The 12,706-nt window shown below is 45.6% G+C and overlaps 3 protein-coding genes across 3 annotated transcripts; 1 reads left to right on the plus strand and 2 right to left on the minus strand.

The window, feature by feature from the left end:
* Positions 1 to 887: 887 nt before the first annotated feature.
* On the minus strand, positions 888 to 1,313 carry LOC112910358 (histone H2A type 1-E). Its single transcript, XM_072728919.1, has one exon. It carries the CDS (start codon positions 1,311 to 1,313, stop codon positions 921 to 923), a length of 393 nt encoding a protein of 130 aa, XP_072585020.1. The 3' UTR covers positions 888 to 920.
* A 327-nt stretch (positions 1,314 to 1,640) lies between these two features.
* Positions 1,641 to 2,387, plus strand: LOC112910317 (histone H2B type 1-C/E/F/G/I). The gene has a single exon (XM_025986565.2). The coding sequence runs from the start codon at positions 1,641 to 1,643 to the stop codon at positions 2,019 to 2,021; it is 381 nt and encodes a 126-aa protein (XP_025842350.1). The 3' UTR covers positions 2,022 to 2,387.
* A 6,779-nt stretch (positions 2,388 to 9,166) lies between these two features.
* LOC112910324 (histone H4) lies at positions 9,167 to 9,739 on the minus strand. Its single transcript, XM_025986573.2, has one exon. It carries the CDS (start codon positions 9,737 to 9,739, stop codon positions 9,428 to 9,430), a length of 312 nt encoding a protein of 103 aa, XP_025842358.1. The 3' UTR covers positions 9,167 to 9,427.
* Between the last annotated feature and the right edge of the window lie 2,967 nt (positions 9,740 to 12,706).

The following is a 12,706-nucleotide window of genomic DNA, read 5'->3' on the forward strand; positions in this document are numbered from 1 at the left end:
CTACTGTCTTTTTTTTTTATTAATTTGGGAACGTAGGGACTGGCTCTGCCATAGGTACGAAGCATTATATATCTGTAATTTAACAGAATTACTTGTAATTCCTTTGTCTTGAAGAATCTAATTGCGTACCACCAGGAACCTATATAGGGCTAAACTAAGGCACTCCAATACTTCTCATTAGCAACTGCCAAAACTGTAGGTTCCTTGCATGGCATGACGTATCTGATGCCCCTGAACTAGAAGTCACCACGGCAGGCAATTAAAGAGAATCTAAATCCATTCATGCATCATCGAAACCTTTAAGTCACAATAGAAAGACAGTTTTAAAGGAAGAATGATCATGGTTTTAGGTACCTGTTGACATCTCAAATAAGGATGATTAAAATTAACTTCAATTTAGCAATGTGAAAACAGGCCAGATTAGGTCTTTCTCAGAAATCACTAAAGTCTCTAAAAATAGCTTTGGCTTGGAATGGAGGTTTTGGGCTAATCTCTGTATGTTCGGGTCTTCAATTAGAACTAGAACTAGAAAACAAAGTTTTGAAACTGTTTGCCCTCAAAAGAAATCCATCACCAGAACTTCTCTTTATGAAGCTGAAAAAGGACACCAGTATGGAAGAGTTCACACAAGATCCTGCATATAATCCGTTTACCTAGTTCTGACTAACCAAGACAGGCTTTTGGAATACTCTACACTAAGTTTAAATGACCATCAAGAAAGGATTTTGAAAACCGTAGGCCTTACAAGGTAAGTTTCATCAAATTGCCCTCCCCTAACCCAAGCTGGGAGATTGACAAAAAGCGATGTTTGATTTTTAGGAATCTCTTAAGTGTTCAGCTCTTTACAGAAAGCCTTAGGTGGCTCTTAAAAGAGCCTTTGGTTTGACTAGAAGTTCTGCGGGGCAAATTAATCCAGAGATCTACTTTCCCTTGGCCTTGTGGTGGCTCTCGGTCTTCTTGGGCAGCAGCACGGCCTGGATGTTGGGCAGGACGCCGCCCTGCGCGATGGTCACGCGGCCCAGCAGCTTGTTGAGCTCCTCGTCGTTGCGGATGGCCAGCTGCAGGTGGCGCGGGATGATGCGCGTCTTCTTGTTGTCGCGGGCCGCGTTGCCCGCCAGCTCCAGGATCTCGGCCGTCAGGTACTCCAGCACGGCCGCCAGGTACACCGGCGCGCCCGCCCCGACCCGCTCCGCGTAGTTGCCCTTGCGGAGCAGGCGGTGGACGCGGCCCACCGGGAACTGGAGGCCGGCCCGCGACGAGCGCGTCTTGGCCTTGGCGCGAGCCTTGCCGCCCTGCTTCCCGCGTCCCGACATCAGGAACTCAAGCACAATGCAAGTGGTTGCAAAGGTAAAAGCGGAGTCCAGCACCTTTTATAGCCCCTGTTGGGCGCGAAAAAGAAGGTTTTACATTGGTTACGGTTGCGGCTTTATCTTAACCAATGGAAATGCAACTTTCGGATTCTCGCGTTTTGATTGGGCAGAACTAATTTCTGACGTTGGTTTGAATAGTCACCAATCAGACACAGGACTTTAACTTACGCCTAATTTGCATGAGAGGTTCTATATGAAAGGGACCAGCGGCACTTTGCTCACACTACACTTTTTTTCTCTTCTTTGAGTAACGTCTGTCTTCTCTCCGTCATGCCCGAGCCCGCCAAGTCCGCACCGGCCCCGAAGAAGGGCTCCAAGAAGGCGGTGACCAAGGCGCAGAAGAAGGACGGCAAGAAGCGCAAGCGCAGCCGCAAGGAGAGCTACTCGGTGTACGTGTACAAGGTGCTGAAGCAGGTGCACCCCGACACGGGCATCTCGTCCAAGGCCATGGGCATCATGAACTCGTTCGTCAACGACATCTTCGAGCGCATCGCGGGCGAGGCGTCGCGCCTGGCGCATTACAACAAGCGCTCGACCATCACGTCCAGGGAGATCCAGACGGCCGTGCGCCTGCTGCTGCCCGGGGAGCTGGCCAAGCACGCCGTGTCCGAGGGCACCAAGGCCGTCACCAAGTACACCAGCTCCAAGTGAGCACGCCAGTGGCTGAAAGAACGGTCCTGACAGACCTAGACCTACGGCCAACCGGCTCTTTTTAGAGCCGTCCACGCTTACTAAGAAAGCTGTTCGCTGTTCGGATTCGGCCACAGTAGGAATGCACATTAATCTTTTGGATGTCCATAGCTATAGGTAAAGTGTAGCGTTCTAGTTAGGTTTGTGTATTTCAGTCTAATTTCCAGTTGCGGGGATCCCTGGGTGGCTCAGCAGTTTAGCGCCTGTCTTCGGTCCAGGACGTGATCTGGGGTTCTGTGATCGGGTTCTGCATCAGGCTCACTGCATGGAGCCTGCTTCTCCTCCCTGTGTCTCTGCTTCTCTCATGAATAAAAATCTTTTAAGTGATGTCCAGTTGGTTTTTAATACTATTTCATGTATTCATATCCATGCTAACAACACCTCGGATCTTTGGGCTGCAGAAATATTTGCAAGTCCTGAAACCACCGTTCTAACGGAGGAAGTCCTAGGCATCCTAGCTCTCCGCTTATCTCTGGGTGGGGTATCCACACGGGGCCCACCATCTCCCATTACGATTCTAAGCATTGTGAAAGGGGTATTAGCGATGTGACCAGTAAGATTTGAAAATTAAACCGGAGTTCTTTCTCATGGGCTGAGTGAAGAGTTGAAAATATTTCTTTTACTTCTCCGTCTCTTCAGTTCTCTTTAAAATCCTATTCCCAATAATGCACCATATCTTCATTGGCCAGCAAGTCTGCTGCCTCTGACAGGGAAAGCCAAAATTAAAGGCAGGTCTGGTATGGGTGCTGTGTTGCACTAGCTGCTGTAAATCCAGGAAGATCTACCATTATTACCTTTGCTTAAGAGTAAGGACTTGGCAGAGAGGATTGCAAGAACAAAATACATGTAGCCAGTGTACTTAAGGCTAACTTTGACATTTACGCAGTGCATCCACTATTCTTCGATCTTACATTTATTCTGCCAACTGGCCTTGAGTGCCTCTGCTAAGGAATGTATCTGCAATGGGAAAGTCCCAGCATTTTCAGAAGAAACAGTTAAGAAAATACGGACTCTAAAAAGAAACTGGGAAGTGAATGAAATGGAGCCTACTGACTGAATAAGGTCTTGTAGCTGGGAGGGGAAGTCTGCTCCAGGCAGAGTGCCCTGGACTTAGAAATTCTTCAGCATGGCTAGAGCCTGGAATGGCTGGGGATGAATGTGGAAAGCTCAGTAGAAGGGGGGTAGCAAACCTTGCTATACTGAGGAGCTTTGTACACTTTGAAAAGATATAGAAAGTTTATCTACGAGACCACAGAATTTTAAAATCTTGTAAAATGTCTGATTCAGAATCCTTATTCTGGTGGCCCAGTTGAGAGCAGCCTGAAAGGAGGTGAGATCCAGGTGAAAAGGTTGGAAAGAGCAGCCAGGGGTGAGGGTCTGAACTAGGTGAGGCAGAGATCGGGAAGAGGAAGAGGGGAGGAGGGGATGTGAGGGGGGTTAAGGGGAAAGGGAGCAGGAAGGTTAGGCCTTGCTGCAGACTGACTCACAGGGGTGAAGGAGGCCAGGCTAGAGTGTCTGGCTTTCAGCTGTGCCAAGTCACTATTCAACAAAGTGGTTTCAGAAGGTGGGAGTGGGAGGAAAAGTGATTTGCCAGGTTCATTCTGACTTGTTGCCCCCATAATACAGCAGCTAGGCATATACTGAATATCTAAAGCTTAAAAGAGTTTGAGAAAACTGCAGAAGTGGGAAGTTCACAGGAACCTCCCCAACCCTGCTCAGCCCTTCCCTGAAAGCTGGAGATAAACCTATCCTGGGGAAGGGGCCAGCCCTGTACCATGAGGAGGGGAGGCCTTCTTATCACCAGAGACCAGGTATTTAGATGTAGGGTCACAGGAAAAAAAAAAAAGAAGAAAGAAAGAAAACCTTGCTGTTTCTTCGGTTTACTACCCAAGCTCAAACCACTTTGTCTTGTCACATCTTCACAAATGCATCTTTGTCTAAAAGACATGAAATCCCCCTGATTAGTTGCTTTGGGACTTCCTTCTCTCCTGAAGGCGTCCATGTAACATGCAAAACTGATAAAATGTGTATGCTTTTTTTCCTATTACGGATATTAATTAATTAATATCTTCTGTCAGTTTAACTTGTAGGCAGAGATCCAAAGAAGGCAGAGAATGTTCCATTCCCTACAGTTCATCCAACAAATACTTATTGCCCCTCTGCTGCGAGCCAGGCCCAAGTTCAAACCCAGCGGATAGGACAGTGAAGAGTTTCAGAACAGAGCTCCCCAATCCTTGGGTGGCTCCGCAGGAGATCCGGGATATAGTCCCACATCAGGCTACCTACATGGGGTCTGCTTCTCCCTCTGCCTGTGTCTCTGCCTGTGTCTCTCTCTCTCTGTGTCTCAAATAAATAAATAAATAAATAAATAAATAAATAAATAAACAAACAAGGCTCCCCCAAATGCCACTGACATGTGGACAATTTTGAATTAATGTCACCTGAAAATACCATAGGTCAGAAGGAAATTCTGCCCTTCCCCTAACTGCTTGAAAGAATTTAGGTGATGGGTTGATAACAGAGAGGGAATTCTTATAAGATGGAACTTTTTCATGTGAGATCTCAGCTCCTCAGGGCACATGTGCAATTGCTAAACATCTCTTCTCTCGCTATGAATTTCGCTTCTCTTTGTAGTCCCCTATCCCATTCCTTAGCTGGAGATAGCATAGAAACCTTCATTCTTTGACTGCCTTTAAGTATTATTTTTTAAAGGGCTTCTGAACTGACAAAATTAAATGTTTTTCTTCTATGAATCTGTCTCCTGTCACTTTAAGTAGTAGATCAGCCAGAGAATCTAGAAGGAAATGAAGGAAAATTTTCTAGCTCCTACAACATACAAAGATGTAGAACTCATTCTTTTAAATATGTCCATTTTCCTGCACTTAAAAAGTGCAATGCAGTTGTGAAAAAAATTCCAAAGGGGGTGCATTCTTTCTTTAAACCTGAAAGAAGAAGAAGAAAAAAAATAAACCTGAAAGAAGTTACAATATTTTGAAAGGGAGCAGAATAGAGCATTTCAACATATGCCTCTTTTTGTTGTTGCATCAGTGACAGTGAATGTATATGCACAACAGTTATTGCTGGCACAGGCGAATGTGGTAAGAATTCGGTGGAAAATGTAGTAATATTAATTAAATACCACAAAATCTACATCCTCTCTGACAAGGCATTTCAATTCTAGTTTATCCTCAGGAAATAACTTATGTACAGAACGCTCTTTTAAAATAGAAAACAATAGAAAGCACGTTTTGTTAAATACTAGAGATTTTGTTTAAAACGTATCATAGAAAATATTTACGATGGAGTATTGCACAGGCATAAACAATCACTTTTTTTTTTCATGTTCTCTAATATAAATTTTCCAAAGATTCAATGGAGAATAGATTTCCTTTGGTAAAGGAAGCTGATTAAACTGTAGAACAGAATAGAATTTTTAGAAATAGTTCTGTCAGGGAGCACAGATATCCTGTCCCTTTCTAAGTCTTTGTAACCAGACCAAGAATCACATTGGCATGAGACAGATTAACAGGAGAAAATCAAATTCAGTTGTACAGGCAATCCATACAGACATGAAATTTCAAAGACTGTCAAGCAAAATATGAAGTATGTATGTCTTTCTGAGCTAAGGAGAAAGAGTCTGGGGCCTGGGACTTCAAAGGGAAGCAATGTAATTCACAAGAAGAGTAATTGTCTGGTACACAAATATTTGCGGGCACTCAGACAAACAGGCCTTGGTCCTCCCCATGGTCTGCACCTAGCTCAGAGCATAATAAATACAATTATCTGCTGTGATGACTCTCTTCCTTTTAGGCAGTTGTGGAGGGGGTAAAAACTTTTCCAGAATTTGCTGGATTTTAATACCTTCATGTCAAAGCGACCACTCTTAGGATGGCCTGCCCTCACCCCCTACACTTCCAACATCGTGTTAAAAGTGGTACATCTGGGCAGCCCAGATGGCTCAGCGGTTTCATGCTGCCTTCATCCCAGGGCGTTGTTCTGGAGAACCGGGACAGGCTCCCTGCATAGAATCTGCCTGCTTCTCCCTCTGCCTGAGTCTCTGCCTCTCTCTCTCTCTCTCTCTCTCTCTGTGTGTGTGTGTGTGTCTCTAATGAATAAATAAATAAAAATCTTAAAAAAAAAAGTGATACATCTGTACGTCCGTACTTCAGTATGGAAAAGAATTATTTTAAATATGTGGCTTGTTAAGGAATTGCTAGGTAATTGGTTAAGGTATACCGTAGTGAATTCTTAAGAAGGAATAACAGGTATTAAGAGCAACTTTTTTGTGTCCTTAGAGAAGGGGAATTGATTAAAATATAGCGTAAAGAAGTTCCGAGACACCATACATAGCATTGTGTGAATTTTCTTTGAAAAAATATGTGCATTTTTCTGTTCACCAAAATATCAAATGTGAAAGGGCTTTTAGAGCTTGTTGGCGTTCAGCATAGGTTCCTTTGTAAAACTGGACACTGGAGAAACGTTTCTACCTCTGCTAATCTTGCAAGAGCTGTCCTAATGGAGAGTCTGCCTGATGCAGTTGGAAAAATGTTCAGACAATAATTCAGAAAGAATTGTCATAGAAAAAATGACAATTTTTAACTTTAATTATAATCTTCTCCATGAGCAAAATGAGACCTGGCTTGTCAAGTCAAGGAGGTCTATTAGCTCGAAGGGACAATTAATGGCCTATTACTTGTCTCCATCACTTACCCCAAAGAATAGAGAACTTTTAAAATTTAAAGTGAATAAAGATGTTTTGGTCTTTTAAGGATGATGATCATAGTTGGCATTCATTAGGTGTTTATAACGGACAAATCATGAATGTGTCATTGGTGATTGCCAATAAAAACTCAGTTACAGGGACGCCTGGGTGGCTCAGCAGTTGAGCACCTGCCTTCAACCCAGGGCATGATCCTGGAGTCTCAGGATGGAGTCCTACATTGGGCTCCCTGCATGGAGCCTGCCTATGTCTAAGCCTCTCTCTGTGTCTCTCATGAATAAAAATAAAATCTTAAAAAAAAAAAAACCAACAACTCAGTTACAGTTACAGTAACATTGTTCTGTTTAAGCAAATATAAGTATGTTCTATCCAACTTAAATAGTATGATTGTTACACATTTATATTAAAAGCATTTTATCTGATTGCAACAGGGATGAATATTTTTTATTTACTCTCTTTTTCCTATTGTGAGATATATAACACAACAGTTCTACAATTGTATATGGCTAATCACAAATACAAAGTATGTCTTTTCTCATGAAATGAGAAAGTATGAGTGGCCCAGTGGTCACTTGGAAAACTGCAAAAGGAGTTTAGATGTAATACATTAAAGGTTTCGTTATTCAAAATTTAGGACCTGGATTTAGGAAAGATATTATCAAGAAGTTTTCAAAGTTTCATTAAATCAGGCTATGAATAGAAGTCATAGAAGTCTAAAGACAAGTACTAGAATATTAGCTATAAAAATTGCTATTTTTATAGCAATTTATAAATAATGTACAGAATACGTAGAGCTTTTTTAATTTTTTTTCTAAGAATTGACTTTTATCAAAATTATTCAAGAAATTAATGGAAAGCTACAAATGCCTAATTGACCCTCAGAACGTGTTGGGGAAATATAATTTTTAAAAAAGATCTCCCAACTCAGAAAATTGCTCCACAAAGGTACTAGAAACAGAAAAGTTTTATTATTGAATAAGCATTAAATCAGAATGTGATACATATCACGCAGTCTGCTACAGGAATAGCAGACAAAAAAGAAATCTCACTCTGTCGGAGAGCTAAGTGAACACAAAGCATTCAAAATACTGCAGGTTTTGCAATTTGGAGTTCTATGTTAGCTGAAGTTAGGCCCAGGTCTTCCCAGGAAAACAGGAGATTACCATCATTAAGAAAGGCACCACTGTATTTCAGAGATGCTTTTAGGGTCCTCGAGGACCCTACCAGCTCTGGTAGACGGGCTAGATGCACATTTAACATCTGACCTTACGAGGGTTAAATCTTGGTGAGGCAAGAAGGTGTTGAGTTTTTAACTTCAGCTTTAAAATGTATATAGGTCATCATTGCTTACTCTCTTTATATGCATTTGGGCAATGACTACTTCAATCTATGTATCTGCGTTAGCCATGCTTCCTACCAACACCCAAGTCTTCACCTTTGATTTTGGGATCTTTCTCTAGTTTTTAAGATCTTCTCTGGGAGAATCCTAAAACTACTTTGAGTATCGGTCTGGATTTATGTCCTAATCTCGAGTTTGACTCCTTTTGTACTTTGCACTAAGGATCTCTTTTTAGTAGCTCTCCTGGGTTAGGAGCTGCCTTCATTCATGGTAACATTTTGTGTTGCAACCGTTTCCCTTATTTAGTTGAAATGCCCCCCCCCCCTTTTTTTTTTAATTTATTTATTCAGAGAGAGAGAGAGACTGAGAGGCAGAGACACAGGCAGAGGGAGAAGCGGGCTCCATACAGGGAGCCCGACGCGGGACCGGATCCTGGGTCCCCAGGATCAGACCCCGGGCTGCAGGCGGCGCTAAACCGCTGCGCCACCGGGGTTGCCCTGAAATGCCTTTTTATTGCATCCCACCCTCACCAGCTGTTCTGTAGGTATTGGCCAGCATCAAGTCTTCTACAGGCTTCCAGTCTCTGCTCCCAGTGGAAACCAGGTCTGAAGCCCGGGGCTAATCACATGCTTGGTCTCTTAGAAGAAGACAAGCAAAGTATGGCTCGTCATGACTTGCTCTCCAGTTAAGCTCATTTAAGCAGAGGACAGATGGCACCAGAATAGAGGTCACTAAATTGTGTTTAAACTTTAAGGCGTCGTATACACTGAAATGTGCCTTCTCGCAAACTCAAGGCTGAGATGCCAGGGGCCTTTCCTCCTTCCAATGTCAGGCAAGATTAATATTGTATTAAAATTCCGCTTAAAGACCTATTTTTTAAGATTTTACTTATTCATTCATGAGACACAGAGGTAGAGACACAGGCAGGGAGAAGCAGGCTCCATGCAGGGAGCCCGACATAGGACTCGATCGTGTATCTTCAGGATCATGCCCTGGGCTTAAGGCGGCGTTAAACCGCTGAGCCACCCGGGCTGCCCCCGCTTCAAGATTTAAACGTCAAGTGTTAAAATACAGAAAACCTAATACAACTTCAACAACAAACCATGGCGAAAACATGGAAAATCAGGAACTAGCGCTTTCTCTAAGAACTAAGGACCGGTAAACACAAAGACGGAAACAGATACTTCAAAACCAAAATCATTTTTCCACAAGGTAGAACTTGTGGAAAAAGCCAGCATCGCAACTCCTCAGGTGAAAGGATGGAGGCCCTGAAAAGGGCCTTTGGTTTGTAGACAACGGATGCGGAGCTCAGCCGCCGAAGCCGTAGAGGGTACGGCCCTGGCGCTTGAGCGCGTAGACCACGTCCATGGCCGTGACCGTCTTGCGCTTGGCGTGCTCCGTGTAGGTGACGGCGTCCCGGATCACGTTCTCCAGGAACACCTTGAGCACCCCGCGGGTCTCCTCGTAGATGAGGCCCGAGATGCGCTTGACGCCGCCGCGCCGGGCCAGCCGCCGGATGGCGGGCTTGGTGATGCCCTGGATGTTGTCGCGCAGCACCTTGCGGTGGCGCTTGGCGCCGCCCTTGCCCAGCCCTTTCCCGCCCTTGCCGCGACCAGACATGGCCAAAACGCTGCGTGGGACGACCTCACGGCGCTGGGCCTGCGCCTCCGCCGGGAGTAATTATAAGCAGGCGTCGGACCTCGTTGAGAACTGAAGGCGCGGGCGGGAAGCGGGGCTTCGGCCCCTCCTCGGGCTCCGCCCCCTCGGGCCGCGCTCCCGGGACCGTCACGTGAGAGACGGAGCAGGGCGCTCGCCGCCCAGCTGGGCGGGTTCCGCACCCCAGGGCTGTTCGCATCTGCAGCCTCCCCTTCTTACTTAGCAGAATGTGATTAGGGGCTTCCAGTTTCCAACACAGTCCTGCACTTCCTCGTCCCCATTGGAGTAATTGTTAGCTGGGAAGGGTACCCCCAGATGCCACCCCAAAATAAGACCTGGCGTCGCAAAATGGGCCACTTGGGTAGGAAGGGGAGCAGAACATGACACCCCAAAATAGGGATCTTTGGCATAGACTGTTTTCGAGCAAATTTTTTTTTTTAAGATTTTATTTATTTATTAAAGACACAGGGAATGAGAGAGAGGCAGAGACACAGGCAGAGGGAGAAGCAGGCTCCATGCAGGGAGCCCAACATGGGACTTGATCCCTGGTCTCCAGGATCTTCAGCCATGGGCTGAAGGCAGCACTAAACCGCTGAGCCACCCGGGCTGCCCCTCATAAGGCAATCTTAGCCCGACCCCCAGGATCCTGTAAGTCTGCTTTAACCTATACAAATTCCTTTAGAAATCTGCTTTATCTCTAAATCCCCCAAGATACATATTAGCAGTCATCCCCCTTGCGTATGACCCACTGATGCACATCTGAAGGGTCTCATGACTCAGGTTTTATTAGATGGTAATAAATGATCCTTTCCGAACAACAGCTAGCCCCCTCAAGGTCCTGGGAACCTTGCTTCCAAAATTCCTGAGAGACTTGCGCTCTCCCTGACCCCCTCCCAACTTGAAAGTATACCATGGGCCACTGTTCGTGACCCCAGGGGAGTTCATTCTGCCCCTGGGTCCTGTCCCCGTGCTTTCATAAAACTGCCTTTTTTGCACCAAAGACATCTCAAGAATTCTTTCTTGGCTGTTGGCTTGAACCCTAACATCTTTTCCTACATTAATAGTGTTTCAGGATTTTTTCTGATCTCAGCTGTCTGGTGTCCACAGACCCCGGTCATGTGTCTTGAAGGAATGAAGAGGGAGACCAGACACAGTGGGAAGCAGCAAAGCAAAGTTTTATTAAGAGGCTAGAATCAGCTCTCCACACAGAGGGTGGATCCAAGAAGAATACCGACACACACACACACACACACACACACACACACACACACACCCCACCCCCAGCAATGAGAGGAGATTGCCTTTTGTGCAGCTTAACAGGGATTCTTTCAGTGGGGACCCTGAAGGATTTCTGTGTCTTTGATAGGGACAGTATTCCAGTGAGGCTACCTCCCCAAGCCCAGCCTTCTTGGGTTTTTTTTCTCTGTGGTTTTTCCAGGAGGCCAAACAGCTGCGATATAGATCTTATCCTTGGGGCCGCTGGTCCTTACTGTAGTCCTCTCTGCCTGCCCCTGCCCTGTTCCCACTCCCATCAGGTAGCTCCCCACTGCCCTTCCAGGGGTCTATGACTGCTTCCTGCTGGGGAGGCGCAGCGCTTCCTCAGCACTGTGTCCAGAGGTCCCTATCATAGGTAGGGGCTGTCTCCATCTGTGGCTGCATAGACAGTACTGTCTGTTGCCTGATGGACTCTAAATGAGAAAAGAAAAATAAATCAGATGTGGGGATTTAGAACATAAGATCCAAAAAGCAGGAGGAAGATGACTAAGGTGAAATGGCCATCACCAGCATCAGAGTTGGCACTAACGGGCGCCCACCATGAGGAGAGATCCTCTATTTGGGCCACCAGGTTACCTGAGGAATTTAAATGAGTGACCATCTAACCTGTGTTGTTAATATAAAAGCAGCATTCTTCCCCGGAGGAATGTACAGGTGCCCCCTGCCTGGGAGGTCAGGAGGTCAGGAGGTCCAGGGCTCAGTGGTTTTGGAAGGTCATGCCTGCCAAGCAGTTTACTTGCTGCCTGAGTACTGGGGCTCCCTACACCCACATTTTGGATTATTTTATGACATATGGCCCGAGGTGGGAGCAGGGGCATAGTCTTGACTGGAGCTAAGTAGGCCCCTGGGATGAAAGAGGGAAGGTTGGTTGTCTTGGAGCTGGGGGCAAAGCCCCCGAAGAGCTTCACTGAGACTTTGCCAGAGGGATGACACAATTTACCAAATCAAAGACTCCCTTATCTACCAGCCCCTCATTTAATTACAAGGATGGGTCTCCCATAAGAGACCTCAGAGGGGCTGGAGCCCCTTTCTGCAGGAGTGTTTCTAATCTGGAGTGAGGCAATAGGGAGAGAGACACCCAATTCTGACTTGTTTCTTGTGCTAGGTGTCTTCTTTCTTTCTTTCTTTCTTTCTTTCTTTCTTTCTTTCTTTCTTTCTTCTTTCTTTCTTTCTAGATTTTATTTATTTATTCATGAGAGACACACAGAGGCAGAGACACAGGCAGAGGGAGAAGCAGGCTCCATGCAGGGAGCCTGATACAGGACTCGATCCCTGGACCCCGGGATCACGACCTGAGTCAATGGTAGAACCTCAACCGAGCCACCCAGGTGCCCCTCTTGTGCTGGCTTTCTGAGGTGTTGTTTAATAACCTCATTAGTGCTTTCTACATTTTCCAAGGATCGGGGTATCCAGCATAGTATGAGTGACAGTGAATTCCCAAAACCTTGGATACTCTACTACCTGGGACTTAAAGGAGGAGTCCTTATCACTTTGACCAAGGAAGTCCAAAGGGGGGATGATTTCATTCGTCAGAGTCTTTACCACCTGAGGTCTCTGTGGTTCTGCGGGGAAGGCCTCCACCCAGTGTGTGACAGCATCTACCCAAACCAGGAGGCATTTGTATCCTTGCGCTCTAAGGCACATGTGTGAAATCCA

This window comes from Vulpes vulpes, chromosome 12 (assembly GCF_048418805.1).
Source record: "Vulpes vulpes isolate BD-2025 chromosome 12, VulVul3, whole genome shotgun sequence".
Classification (NCBI taxonomy): domain Eukaryota; kingdom Metazoa; phylum Chordata; class Mammalia; order Carnivora; family Canidae; genus Vulpes; species Vulpes vulpes.